This window comes from Siphateles boraxobius, unplaced genomic scaffold (assembly GCF_051911475.1).
Source record: "Siphateles boraxobius isolate OS27281-9 unplaced genomic scaffold, OSU_SipBor_1 66, whole genome shotgun sequence".
Taxonomy (NCBI): Eukaryota; Metazoa; Chordata; class Actinopteri; order Cypriniformes; family Leuciscidae; genus Siphateles; species Siphateles boraxobius.
The window spans coordinates 17,638,788-17,665,055 of NW_027509193.1; the positions used below are offsets into that span (position 1 = coordinate 17,638,788).

The following is a 26,268-nucleotide window of genomic DNA, read 5'->3' on the forward strand; positions in this document are numbered from 1 at the left end:
AATTGCATAAATATATAAACAACAGTTTATTATAATCTTCCCAGGACATCTGCACCACACAACATGCCGCTTTTTCTCATCCGCGTCAAGCAGTTGGCAATTCTGTTATCCGTATGATCATCCAAAACAGTCAAGCAAGAGATTTTCACCTCCTCATGTCATGCGCATCTTACAGCTGTTTTTCCTAAGGCTCCGCCTCTTTTAAAAAGAGAAATCGAATTGTGCTGAAATGGAGGCCTTCTTCGGTTTGAAAGGCACAGAGATCATTGATCACAAAGAAACAAAACCACAAAGCCTCTCAGGAAACATTATAACCCCTTCAAATCTTTTAATCTTCTAAACTGCCACTTTTCAAGCATTTCTCTTACACGCATATACAGACACACCCCATATACACAAACCTCCACATGGGAATAATACATAACTCCTGCTCCTTTACAAAACCATATGACTGCAAAGTAGGGCCAATAAACATTTTATCAACCTCGCCCCATTATAAACATCTGCATGAAACTGGACATGGATTGAAGTAAGAGAAACTGGTTGAGAAATGAGACATATAGAATAAACACACGTTCAGAAGAAAGCAAGAGCTGAAAGACACAGTGACATTTATATTTGCGAATAAACATTAGTGAATTGCATCATCATGACGAATAATGCTTGTCTTTTTATCTTAAAATAATTAGACGAGAGAAATACTTACCCGAGTTCGCCGTCTTGGCCTTTTTGCCCATTTTGTCCTTGCTTTTTTTTGGTGCTGTGTGGTTCTTACTCTTTGACCTCCATTTCTCTTTCTTTTTCTGGATGTTCCCTGTCCTGTTCATCTGTTTGTTCTTCATCTCAGATTTAAACTAAAACAACAGTTGCTGCTCAGACATAAAGACGGATTGGCAGCATTGCTAAAATGTTTTTTTATTTTATTTTTTGAGGGGGAGGAGGGAAAGTCATTTGCCAAGTTTCAATTGCACATACATAATCCTCTGTGAAGCCTCATTGGAAGAGAGAGAGAGAGAGAGAGAGAGAGAGAGAGAGAGAGAGAGAGAGAGAGAGAGAGAGAGAGAGAGAGAGAGAGAGAGAGAGAGAGAGTGAGAAACAGAAGCTTATGACCCGTGATTCTGCATCTCTTTTTACAATACCTCACAATTTCCCCTGAAGTCGTGAGCTTAAACCAGTTTTCACGAAGGTCTTCACATTCAAACACAGGCAACAACATGCCAGAACTGCGCCTATAAAAATGAAGCGCTGCTACATTCTGCTAATCCCTTTTTTTGGAGGTAACAGGTTGTAACTGAATAGATAATTTCAGGCACACCATTAGTGGGATGTCACAGGTTCAAAAAAGGCCAGGATTTTAGTGAAACATTGCTGTGCAATGACAGTCAACAAGTAAATCACAAAGACTTCAAGTGTTTTTTTCTTTTTCTTGAATTCTTCTGATGGCCTTTGCAATGATGTAGTAAGATAAAGAAGCAATTATTCTTTCTTACTATGAAACATAATTTCTTGTGATCATAAGCCATTCTGTAAGATACTATCACAATACATCCCTCCCCCAAAAGAGCATGTGACTGTTTTTCTTCTCCACCAATCCAGACAGATTTATGAATAACAATGTGAAAAGGATTGGCCAACTAAATATAAAAGCTTTGGCTGTCAGTCAGATGACATTAAAGGGATAGTTCACTCACAATATCCCAAAATATCTTCTTTTGTATTACAATGAACAAGACATACAGGTTTGGAACCACATGAGGGTAAATGAGTAAATGAGGACATAATTTTCATAATTTTCAACAAGAAAGATCGAGTCCACAGTGAGAGACATGAAAGTCTGATATACTGTGTTGCCACGGTGAACACTGAATTCCACAACTGACCAATCAGAATGAAACAATTAAAAGAGCTGTGTAAAAATAAAATGAACATTAATGCATGTTAACCAAGCATTCAGTGGATTTTAGAGGGGTCTGGGTTCGTCTTTAATTGATTCAAATAATAGTTTTGGGGTGCAAAGTGAAACTAAAAGATCAAATGGTTTAAACAAAACCCATAGCAACTCAGTGATACAATTTCCAGTGAACAACATCAAAACCTTAATCACAAAAATAAAATTAAGTCTCAACTTGCTGGATGCTTCCGCAACCAGAGGCAAGGACTATGTACTCTACACAGCATTAAACACAATTTATTTTCCCCACTTATTGACACTTCACGAACATTACCTGAGATCATTCCTCAAACAAGCAACCAAACAAATGCCCGAAGCTTAGCTTAGCTAAGCTGCTGGACTTCAGCCATTACAAACAGAAAAGGTTCGATTTACACTGGCAAGCTCTTTATGACAGAACAGGATGCTCAGGAATGGAATGGATGAAACGATTAGCCAGAGGCAAAACTACAGCTTACCAAAAAAACACACACACACAGAAAAAAAAAAAACAATCTGGGTCGGCCTCCTTTTAGTTCACACAGAGTGGAAAGGAAAGATTCTGGCTCGGATGTTAATCAGAGTGCCAGAGGATGTTTTTGAGATGGAGAGATAGGCCTATCACTTTCACTCATTCAATCAGAAAACTTGAAGTTGTGGACAAACCCAAATCCCTTGAAGAGAGAAAAGCTTGGGGGAATCTCTTTAGAAAGCTATAGCTGAGAATCACTATAAGCATTAAGAAGTGAGAAAGAGATTAGTGAGAAGGAGCTAAACCTTGACCAAGCCTGGTTTAAGATGGTTTAGATAGTCTCAGTTGACAAGTGTCTAAAACACTCATTAAAACCATCAAAACCAACCAGACTGCACACCTGCTCTAACCACCTAGGCTTTCAGCAGGTAAACTGGAGGAGATAAGAATGCCTTTCTTGTGGTTTGGCTGCCCTTATTTGCAGGAGCTTCAGTGACTGTGGAAACAGCAATTTCAAAAAAACAGACAGCTATTAGGTTATGCAACAAGTATACCGTGAACATCTACATTTCTGTCACATTGCAAATAAAATTTTCCAATAAGTGGCTAAGTTAAACAGGAGAACTATTGAAGAATATAAACTTCAAGCTACATATGACATGACGCATTCTGTTTCTGTACTTATATATATATATTGTATTAGAGATGCACCGATTGATCGGCTGGTGATCGGAATCGGCCGATTTTCACGTGATCGGCCGGCCAGTCAGTCAGACATATGCCGATTTTTTTTGCCGGTCAAATGCACTCGGGCGCCGCATGATTAACATCGCGCAAAATCAGCATCACACGTGCATACACACATCTTTATACTGCAAGGCTATATTTATTTTATTTTTATTTGCTATTTATATATTATTTTATTGCCATTACCTGTTTTCATACAGAAGTTTAGTTTCGTAAATAAGTAAATATATCACTTTTTTTTAGTTGAATATATGGAAATGAAAATGGTTCTTCCATACCATAACTCTGCATTTAGATATGTGTGAATTTCCCACACCAGGAGTAATAATTTATATAGTTTTACTTTATTTGTTCAAAAAATGTTCTATGTTCTATGCAAAATGTTCTATTAAAGAAAAGATAGAAAATAAATATTTGTGTTTGCTGTAAAGTGGTTAGAAAAAATGAAATCGGAATCGGCTAAAATCGGTATCGGCAGGTCAAACTCATGAAAAATCGGAAATCGAAAACGGCTTAGAAAATTGTAATAGGTGCATCTATAGGCTATATATATGTCTATGTTTCATCACACATTCAAATTAGTTTTTTTCTATAGATACATTTTTGAATATAGTATTAAACAAAAGAAATTAAAAGCAGGTGGGTTATTATGCATTTTGTGAGGATGAGGGTGGAGTCATTGTTTTATCTGGACTCCCAGAATCACCACTGATTTTAAGGTTATACCCACCTCAGAAATATCAGTGAATCACAGATACAAGGTTATGTGTTCAGATGTCTGATTGTGTGGTCAGTGTGAGTGAGGATTATTTTCGGAGGTTGATTGTTTGGTGTGGGCTTTGCAAAGGGATAGAGATATAATCCTATAACTCCCTGCCTCAGTGAGAAAATGGAAGCAACATAGTGACGGACTGGACACCACAGTTGTATTTCAACCTCACACATGAACTATGCAAACTACACCCAACCATGCATATAATCTCATTAACCAATAGAAAATATATTTCAGATTTATATTTAAGAAGATTTGCATTAAACGTGTATATATATATATATATATATATATATATATATTTTTTTTTTTTTTGATCAGTTGCATCATACATTCCCAAGGAATCAAACATATGACCTGTAGCACTGTGCTCTACTGTTTGAGCTTCATGAATTATTTGTGTTACAGCAAATAAGATCATACAGTACAACATTCCAGTTATCCACTGCAATAAATTACTCTCTTAATCGGTATTTTCAGCAATGGCAGATGTTTATATCCAAAGCATCTCACATTGCATTCAAGGTATACATTTTATCCGTTCATGCATTCCCTGGGAATCAAACCTATGACCTTGGTGTTGTACATCCCATTCTACTGTTTGAGCTGCAGGAATACAAAACAGTTTTAAAATAATAATAATAACAATATCAATTCAACTGATAAGCAAAAGGTGAAGTTTAGAAAATGTTTGATGATTCATTTTGTAGTCAACTATCCCTTTAAAACATGCCATTTCAGGCCAAGATTAGAACTGATCCGAGAGTCTCCTAATAAAAGGTCACTGTGGTGTACAGAAACTACTGGTTGAGTTTCCATTATATATTTGTGCAAAATGTAATTGGGATAATTTAACAGTTGGTATTATATTTAGCTAAACTTGCATCATTATTTGAGTGCACAGACGGAGTATTTAAAGGCCAATATGGGATCAGAAAATTATTGCAAAATTATAAAACCGACATGCAAATCAGGCCCGACGCGGAGCATGTCCAGCTTTACTGTCATTAAATAAACAAATATGGAGATGAAATAGCAGAAATAAGAAAAATAAACTTAGAATAGAATATATCTAGAATTAAGTATGATTTATCTTATTTTAAGGATGCTTAAATAGACAGAAATATAAAAATATTGATTAAGAATTTGTACTCTCTACAAATTGAATGCCAGAATACAAATACAAACATATTCACATACACGTTTTCAAGACAACTTGCACATTATTTGCAAGCTATCCAATCGCATTCTCTTTTTTTTCCAGAACAGGAGCATGTACATCACAATATGTTCAGAAAAGTGATGTAAATGAATGAGAAGTATACCGTGAAATAAGAACATGCAGGTATGTGTGTAAGTCCATCTGGGGGCTTATTCTTCTGCATGTGCAGACGATGTGTACAGGGTCATCTTTGCTTAACCACATTCACACACACACGTACTTGCACATACCCCCCCCCCCCCCCTTACCCCTCTATCTCTGACTATAATCTGAGTGTATTAATCTGTTGTTTGAACTCCTTAAGCACAGACTGTCTATCACATCTGCTCGCCTCACCCTGCTAAAGCTTTGCTATTTATAAATCCCCTATTCCCCCTCTCTCTGTCTTTCTCTGGTTCTGTCCTGCAAGTTTTTCCCTAATCGAGCCCCGCAGGAACCCTCATTTTACCTTCCTAAATCCCTGTCAATCTGTCTTTAAGCTCCATGTCTGCAGAATCAACTCTTTCATCATTTCATTTCTGAAGCCACAGAGGTCTCTACTCATTGTGATAAATCATTTCTCACCGATATATGACCCATAGCGATCTATCCACAGCTGATTGATTCCTGTTTGAGAAGTGACTCCAATGAAGCATGAGGACATTCATAATCTGCACTCTTGAAACCATCCATCATCATCTCTCTGACACTTCACACACTACCACTACACTCAAAGTATCCCAGAATTGGGCTGTTTGTTAACTGATGTGCTGTTAGATTTGCAGCAATGACATCTACAATAACACCACTGACTAAAATGAATTTAAAGGTAAAAGAAGAGACCATGCACACTTCAACAATCATGGACGATCAATGATATGATCAATTCGGCTTGTTTTATCATGAAATGCTCAAAAAATGTATAGTGGACATAAAGTCCTCTACATGAGTTCATGCAGAGGACTTTATGTCCACTATATGTTGTTTGAGCATTTCATGGTATAACAAGCCGAATTGAAGCAGTGTGAACAAAAATATAAAGTTCTATGTTATATTGAGAAGGTTAAGGACAAGTTTAAACAGAAACAAGAACAGTGATGTGTAGTTGTTCATGGTCTTACCTGTTCTGTTGTGCCGTCTCCCATCCAACAAGATTGAGGCATTAGGAAAGAGACATGTGGAAAGAATGGACAGAGGGTGAGAAAGAGAGAGATGGAGTGAGAGTCACAGTCTTTGCGTCATCTGAGAAAATTCTCAGATTAATAAGAACGTTTTGATTCCCTGAGCCTGGCTTGCACGCTCAGTCTCTCTCTCTCTCTCTCTCTCTCTCTCTCTCTCTCTCTCTCTCTCTCTCGGTTTCCCTCTTTTCTCTCTAACATATTCACACTCTCCCAATCAAATATATTTTATTAATCCTCCAGTATCCAGCTATATTGTCATTTTGTGTCTGCCTTCACCGACTAATACATAATCAGTTCAATTCATTTACAGGATCAGATTATCGATAGATAGAAGATAGATATAGAAACAATTAAAAAGAAAAAAGCACTGTCATACTATGCATGACTTTATAGGGATATGTAAGTGATGAAGAAAGATGGAGAGAGAATTTAAGGAAGCCTGAGTAATCCATGGTCTAGGACAGATTTCATCTCAATGTGTCCCACTTCCACCCACTGGATGGCGATGTGGTTCTGTTTCCATATATATATGATGAGGAGGGAGGCGGGGCTTAGTACAGGTATTTGCATATTAGAAATCACATCAGATAACTCAAAATTTAGTCATAGAAGATGACAGTTACTCAATCTTTCTTTTTCCTGTCCTGAAATCTTTACTTTGATGACTGCGTTGGGCTGCTGAGAACCTCATAAAAATATATGTGGTGATTGAAGTATCTTTCAGATTCACAGCATTGGCATGATAAACACGGACTCATTAGATTTCCTGGATGTAATGGTTCACACACGCCCAGATTCACTGCTGAGAAGTAAAAAAAAAAAAGAAAAAGAAAAAAAGCTCTGCTTGTTAATTGCACTGACTACTTACTCTGCCCTTAAGGCTTTAATCAGTAGCAAACCAATTCTTTTAAGCTCCAACCACTCACCTCAAATCTTTTGATGTGGGAAGAATGGGGACTCTGTGTGCCAAACTGTATCAAAACAAACATTGCCGCAGGTTTTGCCCATTTGACATTATGTGCATGGAATCTAGTAGCATATTGACAAATATGAATCAATTACTCACTATGATACTTTTATGATCCGTTTTTTTTTCTTTTTTTCTACAGTTTATGTTTAAATGAACAGAGAACCCTGCTGTGATCTTTGTTCTTTTCATGACACATATTATTAGATCTGTTCTGTCCCAGCTAAATGCTGGGAAAAGGAATACCGAAGATGTTAAATGACCCATTACGGTGTCAGCTGGTTTTGTGTGTCCAAAGAGCAAGATAATTTAATAATACTATAGGTGATAGTGTTTCCCGGTCTCAGTAATACACTCTGTTAAACACCTGGCCTTTAAAGGAATACTTGCCATCATTTATTCACCATTATGCTATTGCAAACCTATATGACTTTCTTTGAATAATTCAAGATATTTTGTAGAATCAATTTAAGCTTTTTTTTCCATACAATAAAAGTAAAAGGGGTCCAAAACACTTATGTATAACCTAATTCTTTTTTTTTTTTTATATGTCTTCAGTTATTTCCAATAGAAAAAAGGAAATCATACAGGTTTAAAATGACATGAAGGTTCCAAAATGATGACAGAATTGTCATTTCAGGACGAACTATCCCTTTAAGGTAAAGGCACAATCCTGCCCCACCTTATAGACAAGAAAGAAATGACCACAGAAAAATAATAGAAATGAAAGGAGAATCTCTGTCCACACATGCATAAACATACGTTTGCATACGCATTCCAGTCGCTATCACACACCCTGTCCCACAGGACTGACAGATGGAGGGGCAGAGGAGAGCTTCAAAACTGGGGCGGCCTCTCTGTCCATTCCTCTCTCTCTCTCACTGTCTTTTGTGCAACGGATGGGCTGTAAGTCTATCTCCTGCTAATTGCCACAGTGGTTCAAACACAAAGTCTGCCGCTGAAACAGTACCCAACAGGGTGTTGTATAGTGAGTAAAATTTACAATGCGTTACATTTCTCCTTCACCATACATCAGGGAGGAGGGAGGGCTCAAGTCCATCGCATCAGTCAGAATTTAAATGTTTAAAGGCATACACACATTTCTAATCACAAAACACATTAATAATTTTCACTGAAACGTCTATTTTCTATTTTTTTTAATAATTATTTTGCTCTAAATGGTTAGGTTACAATTAAAAACAGTCCTGACCACTTATGACTCATAAACAGGCTCTAATTTGATATTTTTTCCAGCAAAAGTTATTTTTCTGAGACCATTTAGACAGGGATTCCTGTCTTTAAGATCTGAAACAGCACTTATCACAACGGACTCTGCAACAATATGTTTGCCCAGTCAAATATGGTTCATTCTGCCTCTGCTGCGAAAAAGGAGTCAAGTAACTTAAAAAGTTACAGTATATTATACAACTTCTAAAGGAGTCCCAGGAGCTGTTATGAATGGTTTGTATTGCACAGGAGAAAGACTAAGGTGTGAATGCTATTAAGACAGGTACAATGAGATAAAACATGCGTTTTACTTCCTGCGAAACATGAGACAACTGTTATCCATCAAAGAAACCTCAGAGAAACGGACTATCAGCATTAAATCCTGCTAAATTCATGCTAATTCTAAACCAACCAACCACCAACTTTTGCAAATGGAACATTGTAATTAGATACAGCCTTTTGCCCCATTTTTCTGCAATAATTAAACTCACATACAATAATTTGGAACAGATTCTGTGACCACAGGAGTGCAACTAAAATGGAGCTTGGTTGTGTGGTGATGTTTTTACCATTCTCAATCCATGGTGTTTGACATTTAAATTCACTTTCTTCTCCCTGTTTCCAGATGCCGTTTAATTGTGGGAACTTACATCAAAACCCTGTTCCTCTTCATTCCCTTTCGACAAACTGTCATGCTTTTAATCAATTACTTTATTAGGAGAACAAGATATGGCTGGCTACTTGGTGGCATAGGCCAATTTAATTTAAAAAACAGACAAAGCATAATTAGTTTGGTCTTGTAAAACATGTCAACGCTATTCTGCCTAAATAACTATCATCTGTGTAATTATCAAATAGCACACATGTCATTTAATCACTTTCATGCAAACCTCAATGACCGCACACATGGATAGAAACATTCCATTCGTATATATATATATATATGGGAGTGAGAGAGATAATATGATCAATATGACTAGTCAAATCATAGCTTCAGCTATTGTCTGACATTTCTGTAGCTTAAACATAATGCATGGTATTAGTAACACCAAAATAATGGGTTCAGTTCCCAGGGAATGCATGAAATTATAAATTGCATACCTGGAATGCATTGTAATCTGGTATTTGATAAGTGTCTGTCAAATGTCCAAATGCCCTACAGTTAAATGAGCAGTTGCCTTTTTGAATTAGCTGCACTGTGAACAAATATTGTTGGTTTAACTTAAAAAAGTAAAGTGGTAGCATTAAAATAATAAGGAGATTGGTTTAATCAACAGAAATTCAAAATATGATGTTATCTGAACTACATAAATGATCTAAGGTGATTTGACAAAAAAAATGTTGTGATAAATCATTAAAAATAAAAAATAAAAAATAATAATTTACAGCCTGGATGCTTAAAAACAGTTTTCTACTTCAATGTTTTGAACTTAAGAGGCACAATTGATATTTAAATTTATGAATTTGAAACTTTTATCCAAAGGAAATTACACTGCATTTTAGTTCATGCTTCCTTGGGAATCGAACCAGATTTTATTCCTAATTTGAACATACTGTATTGAAATTAGATAGAAGAGGTTTGGAAGTTAGCTTAAAAGTTAGCTTAAAAGGTACTTTGATGTAGTTTAACAAGTAAATTTAATTAAAATTAAGTAAAACAGGTATACCTGTACAACAATAAAACCTAGGCTCAACTTCAACTAGACTCGATTCAACTAATATAGCTCCTCTCAAAAGACCTTAAAATGACCAAAACAATCCGACCAACAGCAGATGGTGTTTGTAGGAAAATTTGAAAGTGCAATTAAAGTAATTAATAAATGTAGCAGGAACATCTGAGAACTTTATTTTCCATGTTCATGTACTTTTTAATTCATTCTAAATGAACTCTGAGAATAACTGGAACACAGGGGAATTCCTTCAGTGTGGTTTTTTTAATGTTTCTATGGCCCTTTAAACTGTCACAAAGTATTGCACACTTACATACCATTGATTCAGTTTTACTTTGAAGAGTTTCAAAAGTTTTTGCCCATTCAATGGTGGTCATTGGAATCAAAACCACATTGGACCCTCATGACTTTCATTGCATGGACAAAAAACACATCGCCCAAAACCCTTTCCCTTTAGGGAATGCATGGCCCTCCTCAAAGATAATCACAGTCTATGCTTATCTTCTCAAGGACACTACTTGTGAAGTGAAGATAAACTCAAGTAAAACAAAGCCCTTAAGACGACAAAAGAGCCCATGGGATGCCTGCGGCAACAGCGGTCCACCACCATGCTCAATTCTATACACAAATCCACAGCATGCAAGTTGCTCATTGCATTTATTTCTGTTAATGGCTTTCCCTCTAATGGTGTTATGAGGACTGTAAAGTGAGGCTCAGGGTGAGATTATAAAAAGGGGGGCTCCATGAGTTGTAATCATATTGGTTTACAGCAAACACACACAGCATGGAGCCACACTTTTATGTGCTTTATAAAGGCTGACAATCTTTCCCTCTTGCACTATCATTCCTTTTAAAGTTCAACCATTTCTTCTGCCTCCTGCCATTCCATATGAAGCTGTTTCTCATTAGGGATTAAACGAGTTAGGTTCTCCATTCCCATAATTAAGGCATTCCTAAAATCAATCTCTCCTCTTAAATCCTTTGGTCAAAACCCCTCTCTTTTCCAGTAGCAAGGCATTCCACTGATTGGATACCTAGCTAGCATATCAAGGTGTGTGAGATTGTGGATTATGTACTTAAATCTGCGTGTTTTGTTAAGAACTGTGTTTGTGTGCGCGCTTATGTTCTTTACCTCCCCTCTTTGATGCTTTTGTCTTACTGCAAAATCCAATTTCAGGCATCGGTAACCCTCTCTATTCCCAAAGACCGAAGAAATGACAGCAGTCATGGCCATTGATGAACACACCTATAATGCTGCAGGACCTGACACAACAATCAAAGACGCGGTCCCGCTCATCCGGCCCGCACTCCCACAGACGACCCTTGACTTCTGACCTCTAGCCTGTCTGGCACGGTGGGTGCTATTGAGGGTGGATCCATGAGATGGGGGCAAATTAGGTCAGATTGCGGTGAGCTTATAGCCGAAATTGGAAACACATGCTGCGGCCCACAGCGTGAGAGAGAGTGAGAGAGAGAGAACACCAGGAGAGAGCTAATAGTGGTGCTGGGGGTGAGGAAAATGAAGGTAATGTAAGGTGGAGTTCTGATGTGGGGGGGGGGGGGGGGGGGGGGGGGTTAATAAATGAATGACACCTCTTTGAGAACGCCTATAAGTCTAACCTCAGAACCAGGAGAGCGTCTGTGGACAACATACTGGTCTCCTTGACAGCTCTGCTATTTTCAATAATTGCTATAATGGCTATGTAACAGATTGTAATTGCTTTGATATTTGAGGTTTGAGGTGGGATAGCCATTGCCATGGAAATAAAACTAACGTGCAGAGACACTATGAGCAGGGGACACAAAGAAACAAAAATGTACCACAAGTATAATAATTTCTTAAAGCTTCTTCAGATTTTAAAAGAAGAATGTATTACCATTAATAATTAAATATATAAAAAGATCTATATTATTACATTTGATCATTATATTTATTAACATTATAGATGTATTTTTTATTAATTTATTGTGGTGTATATTGTTTTAATATTGCTTATATATACCCCCAGTTTCACAGACAAGGCTTTAGCCTAGTTCGGATTAAAATGCATGTTTTGTTTTAACTAAAGCAACTTGCACTTGCAATGTTTTTTTTCTAAGGCACTTTTATAAAAACAACTTAAATGTCCTTATTGAACTAACATTGCTGGATTTTTCTTCGAATAATGGACTTCAATGACAACCAGCGTTTTGAAGTCTAAATCAATGCAGTTTCAAAGGTCTTTGAAGTGCTTCAACGGACTGTGCACGATCGCAGCTGAGGATGAGAGTCTTATCTCGCGAAACGATAGGTCATTGTCAAAAAAAAATATATATATATATATATACTTAACTTCAATTGTTCAGATTGAGCTGATCTGCAACGCACCGGGAACTACTTCATCACATTAAAAGGTCACTGTCGATGTCGCGGGCGCCGGCGGAAGTACCGCCCCACTGTTTACAAAGCGACCAATACAATTTGAACTATCCTCCTTCGCACGGTCGAGTGGGGCGGCACCGGCGCCATCGACAGTGACCTTTCAACGTGATGACGTAGTTCCCGGCGCGTTGCAGATCAGCTCAATCAGAACAATTGTAGTTAAAAAGTATATATATACACACACACATATATATATATATATATACATATATTTTTTAAATTGACCTATCGTTTCACTAGATAAGACCCTCTTCCTCAGCTGCGATCGTGAACAGCCGTTTCAAGCACTTCGAAGACCTTTGAAACTGCATTGATTTGGACTTCAGTGGTTGTCATTGAAGTCCATTATTCAAAGAAAAATCCAGAAATGTTTTCCTCAAAAACTCAATTTCTCTTCCACTGAGGAAAGAAAGACATGGATATCTTGGATGGCATTGGGGTGATTAAATTATTAGGAAATTTTCTTTTGAGGTGAACTAATCCTTTAATCTAAGACCTGTCTGTGAAACCGTACCATAAAGTATATTATTATATTTTATTATTTACATTATTATTTTCATTTCTATTTCAATTAATTTTAATAACGCAGTTATTATAGTTGACTAAAACAATAGACATACTAAAAACTAATAAAAATGACAAAAACACCACAATTACTATGTTTAATTAAAAATAGAAAATAAAAACTCAAAATAATAAAATTATCCAATGAAATAAATTTGACAAAAACAATAATAGAAACATTGGTATAAATATAATAGGCAGCATCTATTTTTTTAAACGCCTTTCCTAAAGCTCAAGGTTATATTACGTGCGAAGGATAGTCTCTTATCTGTGGTATGGGTTCGGCATCTGAAAAATTTGCAATTTCGTCAGAGGCTCTCGTTTATGACTCAGTGGCGTGCGGTGTGGTCCTTGTGTGATGAGGTAGGTGTTTGGAGTGGTAAAAGGTCTTTCATAAAAACAAGTAATGCTGGTTCACACTATAGTAGTAAAGCCTTTTGCCTAATTAAGATGCAGAAATACATTTTTATCCTTCGACGACAAGGTGTTGGAAATTTCTGTGCATGTGTGTTTAGCCATTTGAGTGCGAGTGTGTGAAAGAACTTTTGTTCCTCCGTTTGAGTTGTCTCTTCTTTTCCTTTCTACCTTTGTTTGCCTGTCATCTCGCTCAATACCTCAGTGACTCCTCTCTCTCAATCATTCTCTGTTCTTGTGGCTCTCTTATTCTCACTCCTTCAATCTCACCAATAAGCCCTAGGGTTGAAATATCTAAGTGCATACGAAACAAGTTCAGACAAAACCAGAGAGACCGAATAGTGTTAAGGAGGTAAGAACTGGGAGTGAATGACACTAAATGCCAAGAGGGAGGAACAGCGTCAGGAGAGGACAGAAGCAAAGATCTGAGAGTGCCTGACCACATTTTAGACCTTACTGAGCTTTGTATTTGTGTTTGTGTGTGCGCACACGCACCTGTGTTTGTTAAATATGAAGTTCCACAACGGTTCCCCGTTCCTCATTTGAAAAACTCTTTTCTGTACCCCTCTCTTATTCTCTCCCCCATCTCTCTCATCCCCTAACTCTTTCATGGACAGTCTCACAGGGGCAGGGTTGTAACAGAACACTTCTCTCTTTTGTGTCCTTTCTTTTCCTTATCCTTTCATCTTTTTAAACTTTCTGGGGAAATGGGTTTTGGTGGGATGGAAATTTCTGCTAGGTGAAAGAAGGAAAGAGGAGGGTAAAACAAGAGATGGAGAACGAGAGAAGGCAATATACATATCATGCTATAAACACTAAGGGCTGGTTGGCAGTAGATGCTGTAAAAAAAAAATCTCCTGAGGAAATTGCCTATATACCCCCACCCCTCCCCCTTCAAGAGCTGGTCCCAAAATCCAACACATTCAGACCCCTATAAACTGACATGAAATAAATGAGTCTGCGGTCCTCTACTTTTCGTTGCAGTTATTAACAACTTACAAATCATCATTGGTGTATGATGCTTGCATGTGGTGATTAGTTTGGACTTTAACCCAATTAACTGACAATTAACCAGTTCCTAAGACAGTCTATCCATTGCATTTAAGCAATTTTCCCACTCTCTTTTTTGTTTTTCCATTATGAGATTGAGAACTCTCTACACCCACCGCAAGCAGATGGTCCTCGTCCTTTTTTCCCTCCACCATAATGTCTTCTTTCACTCTGTCCATTCCTCTTCTTCTAAACCAGCCCTCTTTCACTCCCACTGGCTGTTGTCCCCTCACCGCCTTTCATGAAGATACCTTATCGCACGACTTCAGCACTCAGACCTTCTCGCCGCGGGAATTTCTGCATTCACTTAACGTTCTATTCTAACTTTTTTCTTCAGATTCAGCGTCTCTCATTTAAAGCTCAAAGTCGGCGATTTGGTGTCTGACTGCTGGAAAAGTAGAGCTCACGCTCATACACCGTGCAGACGTGCATTATTTCCCTGGTTGTTCACCGCGTGCATGTACAATCCTCCAGAAACTCACGCGTGAAGACAGACCTGAGGTTAAAGTCGTGTTTTAAACAGATAACCGTGGAAATACAACTCAACGTGGACCTTCTCAGAGTGGACTCTGGAGATGATATGGGACACGTCTGCCGTTTCAACTATGTGAATCGAGAGTTATTCTGGAAATTTCGTTGATTTTTGCGTGAGATTGACTGTAGAATCAATGTGGTGTTCGCCGAAGATACGTGTGGCCCGAAACTCACCTAAACGGTAGGTGCTACGTCAACTATTCGTTGGCTTCCGATAAAGTGGCGAAATGACAGATGCAGTTTATTTGGGTTCATTTTTGTAACAGCTCAGCTAATTTAATGTGAAGCAGGTGTTGATCGGACTCGTTGATGACAGGTTGTCAAGATGCAGAATTAGAATGTAAACGAATCGTTCTTTTGATTCGAATCTTTAAAATAAATCTGATGGACCGGCTCGCTAAATGATTTGTTCACAAGGCGGACAAAATACGAGTAGATCGAGTCACTCAGTGAAGCGATCTTTTTTTTTCTCTCGTTCGATCTTTTCTGAGAAAAAAATTCCAAACACATTGGTAGCTACAAAAAAGTTTTTTTATTAAAACATCCTTTGAGGTGATGCAAATAAATTTCAGTATTTTTATTGATTAAAATTAAAATTTCATTTATGTAAATTACTTGTTTTAATGGGCTGAATCATTACTGCAACAAACTAGGACACATAAAATCACAATCGTATTAAAAGTAAATAGCCTAACTTAAATCGCAATAAAAAAACTGCAATAAACATGCAATTTGCCTGCATATTTGCTAAACCGTTTAGAGCATGTAATATGAGACCACATCACGTAGGCTAAAGTAATAAAAAAAAAAGCTGAATCTTTTTTGAAATGGATATATAAAATGATTTCTTTGAAAGAACCGATTCATGGAAATAACTCCCTATTAGCTAGTCGGAATTAAAATCGGAATTAAGATCGTGAGAAGCGCTTCCCCAGGCCTTGAAAGAGATGGATTGAACGCTATTTTGGCGAAAGTCCAAATGTGATTAAACTCATATTTTTTAACCAGTTAGCGACTCGAAAAAACTGGAACAGCTCGTCGATGGTGCTCATTCCCGTCATTCACTTGCAGCAAAGATTTTGCTTGCAGTGTGCGGTAAAACGGACGCTGCCCGCGTCCACTGTCAATTCAGGTTGACCCAGTGTTTACTGTGTTTACTTTCCGCGGTCAGCAATTAACGTTCACATTTGTTTACCTGTCTACCTGCGGACCTGTGGGGAGAAGGTATGTGCAGTCAATGCAACATGCTGTTTGAAATACAGGTGTGTTTTTTGTTTGTGTTTTTGCATGTACTATGGCTGTTTCTTTCCTGTGATATATTAAATAAGCCATGATAGATCAAATAACCCATATCGTTTAATCGTATGATATTTTAGGTAGCCTATAATCCTATGGAGCAAGTGTGAAAACAACAACAACAAAAAACCTGAAAAAAACTGTAGTAGGCTTGTTTGTCAGTATCAATGTGTTTACAGTAAAGTTGTTTTGGGTGGGTCCATGCAGCCATAAAAATAACAATTAACATATGCATGCACATCCTGCCAGTCACCTGCCCATGCAGCTAAAAACAGAAGCTCACAACCTTTGTTTACAACATAATGAATGTTTACTTTACTATTTTCTCACCCCTTAACTCATGTGATAGGGGTAAAGGCTATTGAGACAGAAAAAGTTAGAATAAACCTAAATATTTTCAGTAAGGATCTGAACTGAAGCAGATTAAAATTCTTTCTCAGACAGAACGACGAAAAAGCGGATGGAGATTATCAGAAAGTGTGAGTGGAATGTGTCTCGCTGTGTGTGGTGGATGTGTTTAAGCTACTGATTTCTAAACAGCAGCCTGTGATCAGAAACATCTGTACAGTATGCAGATGTTTTTTTTTAATAAATTATTTAAAGAGAAATTATTTCATAAGAAAGAGGAGGGTCAGTAATGTATGTCTATAAGAGCCCATATCTGGCAAGATTTATTTTTTCTTTGAGGAAATGTGTGCAGCATCCTTTTAGGAAAGATGGCTTTTCTCCTCTCTCTCTTTTATTTTACTTGTATTAAATGGGTGAAATCATTTTTTCAGTTTTACAATTTCCTCAAAAAGTTCCTAATTTATAGTGCCTAATTTAGTTTTAGCTACATGACCACTGGTCTGCCACTGTTTTTCAACTCTATCTTTAAGACTTCCACACATGTTCCACACATATTTCAGAGATGCAATTAGGAAACTGTACAAATGCACTATTGTGTAACATCTGAATAATTTTGAATCCTCTTCCTAATTGTTTGACTATGATTGGGCTGGACGGAATACGTGTGCATATATTCTTCTATCTGATGAAACAAAATGTGGAAGTTGCAAGGCTTTATTGCAGCTCAGTTTCAATAAATGGTCGTCTTTGGTTTACATTAAAAGGTATAGTATTTAGCGTACAATAACTCCTTTATGATGTGAAAAGTAAAAAAAAATGTAAAAGATACTTTTATTTTCTTTTTTAATTCTTCATCTCTTCATATGGGAGTTTAGACAGTGTGCTGCGTTGGATGCTTATGGCCGAGTGTATAGGGCGAGTGGGACGATGGGAAAATTCCAAAATCGTCAGACACGTCATGTCTGAACAGGGGGCTTGTAGAATGTCTGTCATGAGTCATGCTTTTGTTCGGATTGGAGAGGATAAATAAAAAAGGCCATACATTTGCAGTAATTGATTTGACAGGCTTGATATTGTGACACCATGAAGTGGTACTGGACTCCCCGGCTGATTTCCAGTTAAAAATCTTTGAAAGAGGTTATTTATAAATCGGGCTTAAAGTTTTTTCAGTGACTGGAAGCTGAGAATAGAAGGTGGGAAAGCCTAAAGTGTTTGTCTAAGGTGGCTTTTGTCTAGAAGATCGCAGATTATGCTTGTCATGGGGGTGGGAGTAGTGTGTTCAGATCAAAGATATGTGTGGATGTGTGTGCACAGGTTCTTGGAAGGCAGAGTGTATAAGATCGGGTTAAACATGCGGGTTCATTGTGTTCAGGAGCTTGTGAGGGAGGCTCGTTTTTGAGCTGCTCGTAAGATGAGGAGAGAAAGTGCTGGGCCACTCTGGATGGCAGAGTTTGTGATGCATGTCATTGCTGCAAATGGACCGCGCTGATGAAGTGGTTCTGCATGTCTCCCAGCGTCTACAGATATGCCTCCTGCACGTGTGTGTGCCTGCCTACTGCTTGTGTTCCCGTTCCAAAGCAAACATATGCATTAACCGGCAAGTTTCCTCTCAAGTCACACACGTACACATACACTACACCCTTTTTGCTTAGGTGCGCACACACACACTGCCTTTAACCACAAAAATTATTTTATTTTCACTCGTAAATTCTGTAATAGCCCAAGTTATTTTTGGAGTGATGACAAGACACCTTTTTTTCTGTTTCTTTTTTTTCTTTTGTCTAGATCTTTTGCAGTAAAAATGCAATCCATGCATACATTGACTTGAATGTGTGTCTTCTATGTTGATGTTTTTAATTTATGAGTTCAAATTCATTGTGATATTTTTGTAGACATAAAGTCCAAAATTGGTTTGGCGTAATCATTTATTGTTTGTTTTTAGAGAAAAACCCACATGACTGTGTGTCAAGGTCAACAAGTCTTTTAAAGGGATAGTTCACCCAAAAATGAAAATTCTGTCAGTAATTACTCACCCTCATGTTGTTCCAACCCCATAAGACCTTCGTTCATCTTTTTGGATCACTCCTCCATAGGCTTCTTCAGGGATTGAAACTTGCTGGCCTCGAAAAGTTATTAAAGACATCGTTAAAATAGTCCAAGTGACTACAGTGGCTCAATTTTAAGTTTATCAAGCGACGAGAATACTTTTTGTGCGCAAAAAAAAACAAAAATGACGACTTTATTTCAACTATTCATTTCCTTCTCTTTGGGCCTCTAGTCAGTTAACGTAGTGTGATTGCGTAGAGCTACGTCACACGTCTCTATTGGCTCACGCTGGTCATGTGTGTGATGCGTGTGACGTACAACAACAGAAGCTAATGATATTACACTAGTTTAACTGGCTAGAGGCCCACAGAGAAGGAAATGAATAGTTGAAATAAAGTCGTTATTTTAGTTTTTTTTTTTTTAAAGTATTCTCGTCGTTTGATAAACTTAAGATTGAGCCACTGTAGTCACTTGGACTATTTTAACGATGTCTTTAATAACTTTTCGGGGCTGGCAAGTTTCAATCCCTTAGAAGCCTATGGATGAGTGATCCAGCTCTCGGATTTCATCAAAAAATATCTTAATTCATGTTCCGAAGATGAACAAAGGTCTTACGGGGTTGGAACAACATGAGGGTGAGTAATTACTGACAGAATTTTCTATTTTGGGTGAACTATCCCTTTAAAATAAAAGATTATTTGACCCTTTAATGACAAGGCAAGGTTAGTAGGCTACATGCTGAATGTCATGTGACATGATTTCTAAAAACATAATGATATTTATGAATTAATAATTCATGATTTTGTTGGGGGCAAAACATTTTATTTTGATAAATAGAATATTATTAATTATTTTCTAATATATTTTATTGTAGATTAATGTGTGTATATATTTAATCACATACTTTGTTATTACTTGAGTACACCACATGATATTTTTAGATTTATTAAATTTAAACTTTTCTTGATAAAGGCCACGTGAAACCAACATGAATACAAAGAGTACATTTCTAAGAACTTGATTTGTGTTTTAAATTAGTTTTTATTTCTGTGGACTCTCTCATTTTATGTTCACATTATCTGAACACACTCTAAATATTATAAAACAATGTCTAAATATTGATTCATTCTTCTATGCGCTCATATGTGACTTTAGTTCAGCTGTAAACAACATGCTGGGATTTTATTGACACTGTCTCATAATTGAAAAAATGCTGAGACAAAGAATGAAGTCCTGTCAGGTGGCTAAAATGTTTCTGTCATCATTTGCGGTTGTGAGAGAATGAGACTATAAATCTCTCTGCTTTAGGCAAGTAAATTTGCATTTAAAAGACGTTAGAGCCTCATTTGTACATAGCAGAACTGTTCTTATGTTTAACGTAAACAGGAAGGCCGCACTTATACCGTACATGTAATGCTCCATGTCCCAGCATGCATATGTATGGACTTGGTGGCATTCTTTCCCTGCGTGTGTTCGCAGGTTCAGTTGTGCGTTGTGTGCGAGCGTGTTCGTTTGGCTTGAGTGTTATTAGAAAACAGTGTCCGGGGTGGGGTGCTGTTATTATGAGTGTTACAAGTGGTGATTTTGCACTTCACACACAACCTTCCTGTCCACCCACCATCTCCCTATGAGCCTAATGGTTATGTGTCCTCAAACGAATAGTCACTTGACTCTGTGTAGTTGGTCTTACTCACCCTTCATTCTAGTGTGTCCCGCCTGGGGAAACCCAGGAGGAGTTTTCTCGCTTGAAGCCTCATCACATTCTGAGCATTCTTCTTTTCTTGAGCTCTCTTTCTCTCTATATGCCTCTCCCTCCCTCATTTCTCAGTACACAACAACAGGATTGGTGAGTGATTTATATCTGGCTGTAACATTGGACAGTTTGGCTGCATGCCTCACTGTATCATCATCAAGATGACACACTCTGTGCTGTCACTTTGTTCTGTTTGAATACTTGCTTCTAAATCAATCTCTAGAAGATATTTTTTGAGTTTTTGCTGCTGTTAAGAACATAACAGCTGAGCTTACGTGTGAGTTTACTATGTAGTTTGCACACATTTTTGTATAAATCTGGTATACATTTCTTTCTTTATATAGTACTGTTAAAAAAGTTAGGGGTCAGTAAGACTTTTTAAAGGAAATGAATACTTTTACTCAGCAAGGATGCCTTAAATTGATGAAAAGTCACAGTGAAAACAATTATAATGTTACAAAAGATTTCTATTTCAAATAAATGTTGTAAAATGCTTTCTCTTCATCAACGAATCTTGAAACAATTGATCAACATTGATTTAAACACCAAATCATCATATTAGAATGATTTTCTGAAGGATCATGTGGCACTGAAGACTGGAGTAATGATACTGAAAATTCAGCTTCACCATCACAGGAATAAACTACAATAGAATACAAAAATATATATTACAATAGTAAATTGTTATTTTAAGTTGTAATAATATTTCACAATATTACTGTTATTTTTGATCACTTAAATGCAGCCTTTGTGAGCATAAAAGACTGTTAAAATAAAAAAAATCTTACCGACCTCAAACATTTGAATAGAGAGTATATATTTTGATTGCGCAACGAGACAAAAAAAGTGCCAATGATGAGACAAATTTGATAATTTTGGATGTAGTGATTTTGCTTCCACCTGGTGGTTGATAGTACGAGTGTTTGCTTATTCAGTGCTGAAAGTAAAAGGAAGAGAGTTTATCATTCATCAGTGTAGTTTTACTCTGACCCCCACTAAATAAGCACATAAATCACTCCCACAGGGCCAGCAACCACCCCAGAGCATTGTCTAAGGTAGAAGACTGCTGAACTTTGGTATTTCTGTCAATAAATAACACAAATCTCTGAGGTATTCCCGCTGTTGCTGAGAGTCATGTTACTGAAGTGTGAATATGGGACAATCAGGTTAAACGTACGGAAAAAAGATGAAGGTAAAGCACGTCAAACAAAAACGTACAAAAAAAAGATAATAAAAGGCCATCAAATCAAAGCATTTCTTTAAAGCCTGAAACAATGTTATCTTCTGTAAATCTTTAAGTGAAATTTATTCTTTGGCTCATGCAGTAAAGTGGCATCTTTTTGTTTCCCTCAGTCATACTCATAAGCTGTGAAATTTACAACCTTCTCCACACATACCGGAGTTGTTTGTGGTCTCATGTGAAACTAGACCAGCACCAGACAAAATGCTGTTAGTGGCTTGATTTCAAACTGAGCTTTGCCAGACGTTGACTAGCTGGTGACTTCATGTCTGTGTCGACCAACTGGAGCAGGCGATGGTGAAGCATGTTTGCGGCTTCATTCTCTCTCTACACGAAAAAGGCAATTTTGCATCTTTTTCCACTGGCTGTTGCCAAATCAGTAAAGCTATAGTTTTATAGTTTTAGGCTTATTCTACCTTTTTTATTTTTTATGAGCTGGCATTGAGCCATTCTTTTGAAAGACCATTTCCAAGTTTGGAACATTACTATTTTTAATGTTTTTGAAAGAAGTTTCTTATGGTCATTAAGCCTGCATTTATTTGATAAAAATACAGACAAATTACAGTAATATTGTGAAATATTATTACAATTTAAAATAATGGTTTTCTATTTTATATACGTTCAAATATAATTTATTACTGATGGCAAAGCTGAAGTTTCAGCATCATTACTCCAGTCTTCAGTGTCTAAATGCATGTTGGATCTTATTGTAAATAATTCATCTGTAAATGATTGATCACGTTTCCCTATTTATACTAGTCTTCACTGTACATTTTGTTGTTTATTTTCGATCCGTCATATAGTTACAGTCATCTATCTGTTTTATTTTTTCCTTTTCACATATCTATGTCTTGTTAAACTCTTTTCCTCTTTATGCACTTTCTAATTCTTACTCTCTTTTATCAATTCATAGTTGACACGTCTTGGGAGTGATGCACTGGCTTCCCCTGGTTGCCATGGTGATCGCCTCGGCCCTGCCTTTCCCTCAAAATCCTGTCCCCAGGCTTGTAGCCGCGACGATAGAGCCTGGCAGAAACGACAGCAACACCAGCAGCGTCCCGAAAGTTGAGATCAGCATGCCAACCAACTCATCAATGGACAGCCACTCCCATGATGCTGCTTCTCACAACAACTACCACACAGTCGACAAGCAGAGATCGTTTACACATGAGGAGGACCACATATCCAGGGGTAGAGCAAACCAAGAGAATCTTTTAACAGAAAACATTGTTTTCAATAACACAAAACAGGACTACACAGGTGAAGGCAGGACTTCCGGAGCAGATGCCTCCCGGTCACACGATCATAGGGAATACAAAACAGAAAAAAGTCTGGCCGAAAAAGCCAGTTCCCCGAGCAACAACATTCTCAAGGACAATCCGCTTAAACATGAAGAAAACAGTATTGAGAAAGAAACTTTTCTTAAAGATGACAGGACTGCAAGAAGTAAACTGAAAGACGGTCTTGTCGAAGGTCCTAAGGTCACTCTTGAGAGCTCTCCAGTGCAGGAACATCTGGATGAAGCTCAAACGGACGGGAGCACCATTGGAAAAGGGTTGACACAGCCAAATGGAGAGTTTGGAACGGAACCGGGCTTTAGGATCGACAACCTAGGCCTGCGAGAAGAAGATCAGCTGCTTTTGCTGGATGCTCATCCCCGGGTACTCTTCTCCCCAGCTCTTTCCCCACCCAAACACCCACCTCTGCTCCTAATGCTGGAGTTGGGTTTGCTGGCTGAGGATGTTGAGGATGAGGAAAGCAACACAATGGATGTTAACACACCCAGTAATGGAGGCGACAAAGAGGCATACAGGAACTTACTATTGGGTCTGTCTGATTCTGACAACCACGTTACAAGGGTCCGCCAAAAACGTCAGATCGGCCTCAACACGCAGGGTCGCGAGCGCTCTGTATGTGAGGCCGAAAGCGGGTGGGTGACCGACAAGAAGACAGCGGTGGACCACCGGTTAAAAACCGTCACTATTCTGCAAGAGATCCAGACCCAGACTGGGCCGCTGAAGCAGTACTTCTTCGAAACGAAGTGCCGTAAGCCACTTCAGCAAGGGAACAGTGAAGGGCAGGGGGTGGAGGGGGCGGGCTGCTTTGGGGTGGATAAGAAACACTGGATGAGCAGGTGCGAAACCAAACAGTCATACGTACGTGCGCTCACCTCAGACGACAACTTGAGGATAGGCTGGAGGTGGATCCGTATTGACTCCTCCTGCGTTTGCGTTCTGCTCACTAGAGGAACGTACAACACTGAGAGGAAGTTCGAGAGGGCAAGAGAGCGAGAAGGCAGAAGGTACAGATAGTTGAACGAAGGACTGACAGAGTTGAAAGATCATGTTAATAAAAGGGACTGTATCTGTTCTGGTTCACATGTTGCTCAAAATCCATATGATTTATTTTTGTTCGTGGAACACAATAAGGAAACAGTGGCCCCAACATTTTTTTGTACACTTTCAGACTTTTTTACAGAGTGACTTAATTTAATTGCCTTAGATACGTAATATCAAAGCAAGTGGCATTTTCAGTTTTTTTAACCAACTGGTCTTGAGGTAATTTTTTAATGGAAGTAGGAAGCCAGTTCCCATCAAGTTCACACAGGTATCCTCGCTGAATAACCACTGGGATATTTGAACAAAGTTTGACCACCATAAAGCATCAAGACCTTCTGACTTTATTTTGAACAATATGTTTATTTCTTCATATTTGAAGACCTAACAAAAGTGTGCTTGTGCTTTTTTCATTTATACATTTTTAATTGTGGCTTAAAATAGTTTTTGGGTCACTTTACATTTAGCACATTTCATCAAAAAAAAAAACTGGCTGTCAAGCTCCAAGAAAGCACTACAAAAGTGATCAATACAACTTGTGGACTAAATCAAAATCCCTTTTAAGGAAAGTCAGTGTGTCATCCACATTTGCAACACCTCTAGGCTGCTATTTTGGTCATGCAAGACTGACCTATCTACTTTAATGGCGAAATAACAAAAAATCAAAGACCAAACACAATTAATTAACATATTTTAAATCAGCAGTAAAGTCTGACATGAACACGTCATATGATGTTTTATTAACAAAGTTCGGGAACCCAATCAGCGCAAGAGGAGTCTTATATATAGAGCAGACTTGTGTCTGTTCCATGACAGTTTTTCCAGCATCCCTCCTCCAACCCGACTCCTCACTCTCGATTATTCCTATCCCAGCCAGGCATACAGGGGGAGTATTCTAGGTTCGGGCCAAATTCCGAGCTCGGAGCCCTCTCCTCGGACAGCGCGCAAAATATGCATATTTTATACTATATCTGATTATATGTTAGTATAAACTCATGAAATAAAGGGTGTTTTTTGTGTTCAAGTATCGTTAAAAAACAGGAATGTTTCAGGTTGGTCTGGCCAATGCGCATGTGCAGTCCCAACTGTGAGTTTCAGATTTCTATGGTAACCGGAGCTTTAAACTGCAGCTTATTCCACCATGTTGCATGTCACACTTTCTCCTATTCATAGTATTTGAGTCAACTTCTACAGCCATGAAATAGGTTTGTGTGAGGATCAGACTGAAATTAACTAGTAATTCATGAAATTATCACCAGGTGCAACTCATTTTCTGTTTCATGACACGTCATGCGGGATTAAAGTGATATGAGGTGATGATGAGTACCTCCACTTTGCTGTCATCCCTCCAGTCCAAATTGGACACACTAGGACAGTGTGTAAATGTACACAAACAAGAAAACCTCAAAACTGAGATTTATTTTCCCTATTCTTTTCATATATTGTGTTACATTTGTTTTATCTATAGTTTACAGACAATAAGTTAATACTTTTGAGTTAGTATGTAAGCGCAAGTACTTGATATTAATATATTTCTTTATAAATGTACAATATGTGAAACATACAAATATATGTGTATTTATAACAACCAGAAATGATTGAGGACTTGTGTTTAGTGTCAGCAGAATTGCAATGAAGGCTTTCTCGTGAGTGTCCTTCAAATGCCTGTCCCAAAACATGTGCCTCATTATGGTTTTCAGTGTCAGCTACAACAATGGTGCGCACATATTCACTCATCCAACATTACAGAAATACAGTAAAAAAATGAGTGTTGGATTAAATGAACTGTAGTCTGATTCCTTGGTTACTGTATAAAGAAAGCTGTGGAGATCAGTCAACATGGTTTGATTTAATTTTTCACATTGAGTCATTGTAATAAAGTATTATGTAATCTTTGTAAGTTAGAAACTTTTGTATATGACTTTTTTTTACAAAGTAGATGGATGAGTGAGAGAGGCTTTAGGAATATACAAAGTGGAATATATGATTGTAGTTCTATTTGTTTTGTAATAAAAAAAGAGGAAGCACACCGATTTGCAGTTGTCCGATTCAAATAAACTCACCTCACACACACACACCCTTTTCAGCAAATTAGCAT

At 37.7% G+C, this 26,268-nt stretch overlaps 2 protein-coding genes across 9 annotated transcripts in view; one reads left to right on the forward strand and one right to left on the reverse strand.

Moving 5' to 3' along the window:
- The window catches only part of slc1a9 (solute carrier family 1 member 9), a 33,331-nt gene extending 17,964 nt beyond the window's left edge, over positions 1-15,367 (reverse strand). For 2 of the 6 annotated variants that reach the window (XM_077212563.1, XM_077212558.1), the window contains exons 1-2: positions 14,734-14,849; positions 707-854 (exon numbers count right to left, since the gene is read on the reverse strand). In XM_077212563.1, the coding sequence (XP_077068678.1) occupies positions 707-854; positions 14,734-14,796 (211 nt within the window). In that variant the 5' untranslated portion in view covers positions 14,797-14,849. Of the gene's footprint in view, positions 1-706; positions 855-6,243; positions 6,390-14,733; positions 14,850-15,325 lie in introns of those variants that run through there. The other 4 variants (XM_077212559.1, XM_077212562.1, XM_077212561.1 and 1 more) reach the window with 4 other exon arrangements.
- On the forward strand, positions 14,841-26,203 carry ntf4 (neurotrophin 4). Of its 3 annotated transcripts, none has more exons than XM_077212580.1 (2): positions 14,841-15,332; positions 22,748-26,203. In XM_077212580.1, the coding sequence occupies exon 2, from the start codon at positions 22,767-22,769 to the stop codon at positions 24,144-24,146; it is 1,380 nt and encodes a 459-aa protein (XP_077068695.1). In that variant the 5' UTR covers positions 14,841-15,332; positions 22,748-22,766; the 3' UTR covers positions 24,147-26,203. The 3 variants fall into 3 exon arrangements, with proteins under 3 accessions (XP_077068695.1, XP_077068696.1, XP_077068694.1); XM_077212581.1 differs by having other exon boundaries at positions 14,864-16,413; XM_077212579.1 differs by lacking the exon at positions 14,841-15,332 and adding an exon at positions 16,273-16,375.
- The last annotated feature ends 65 nt before the right edge of the window (positions 26,204-26,268 follow it).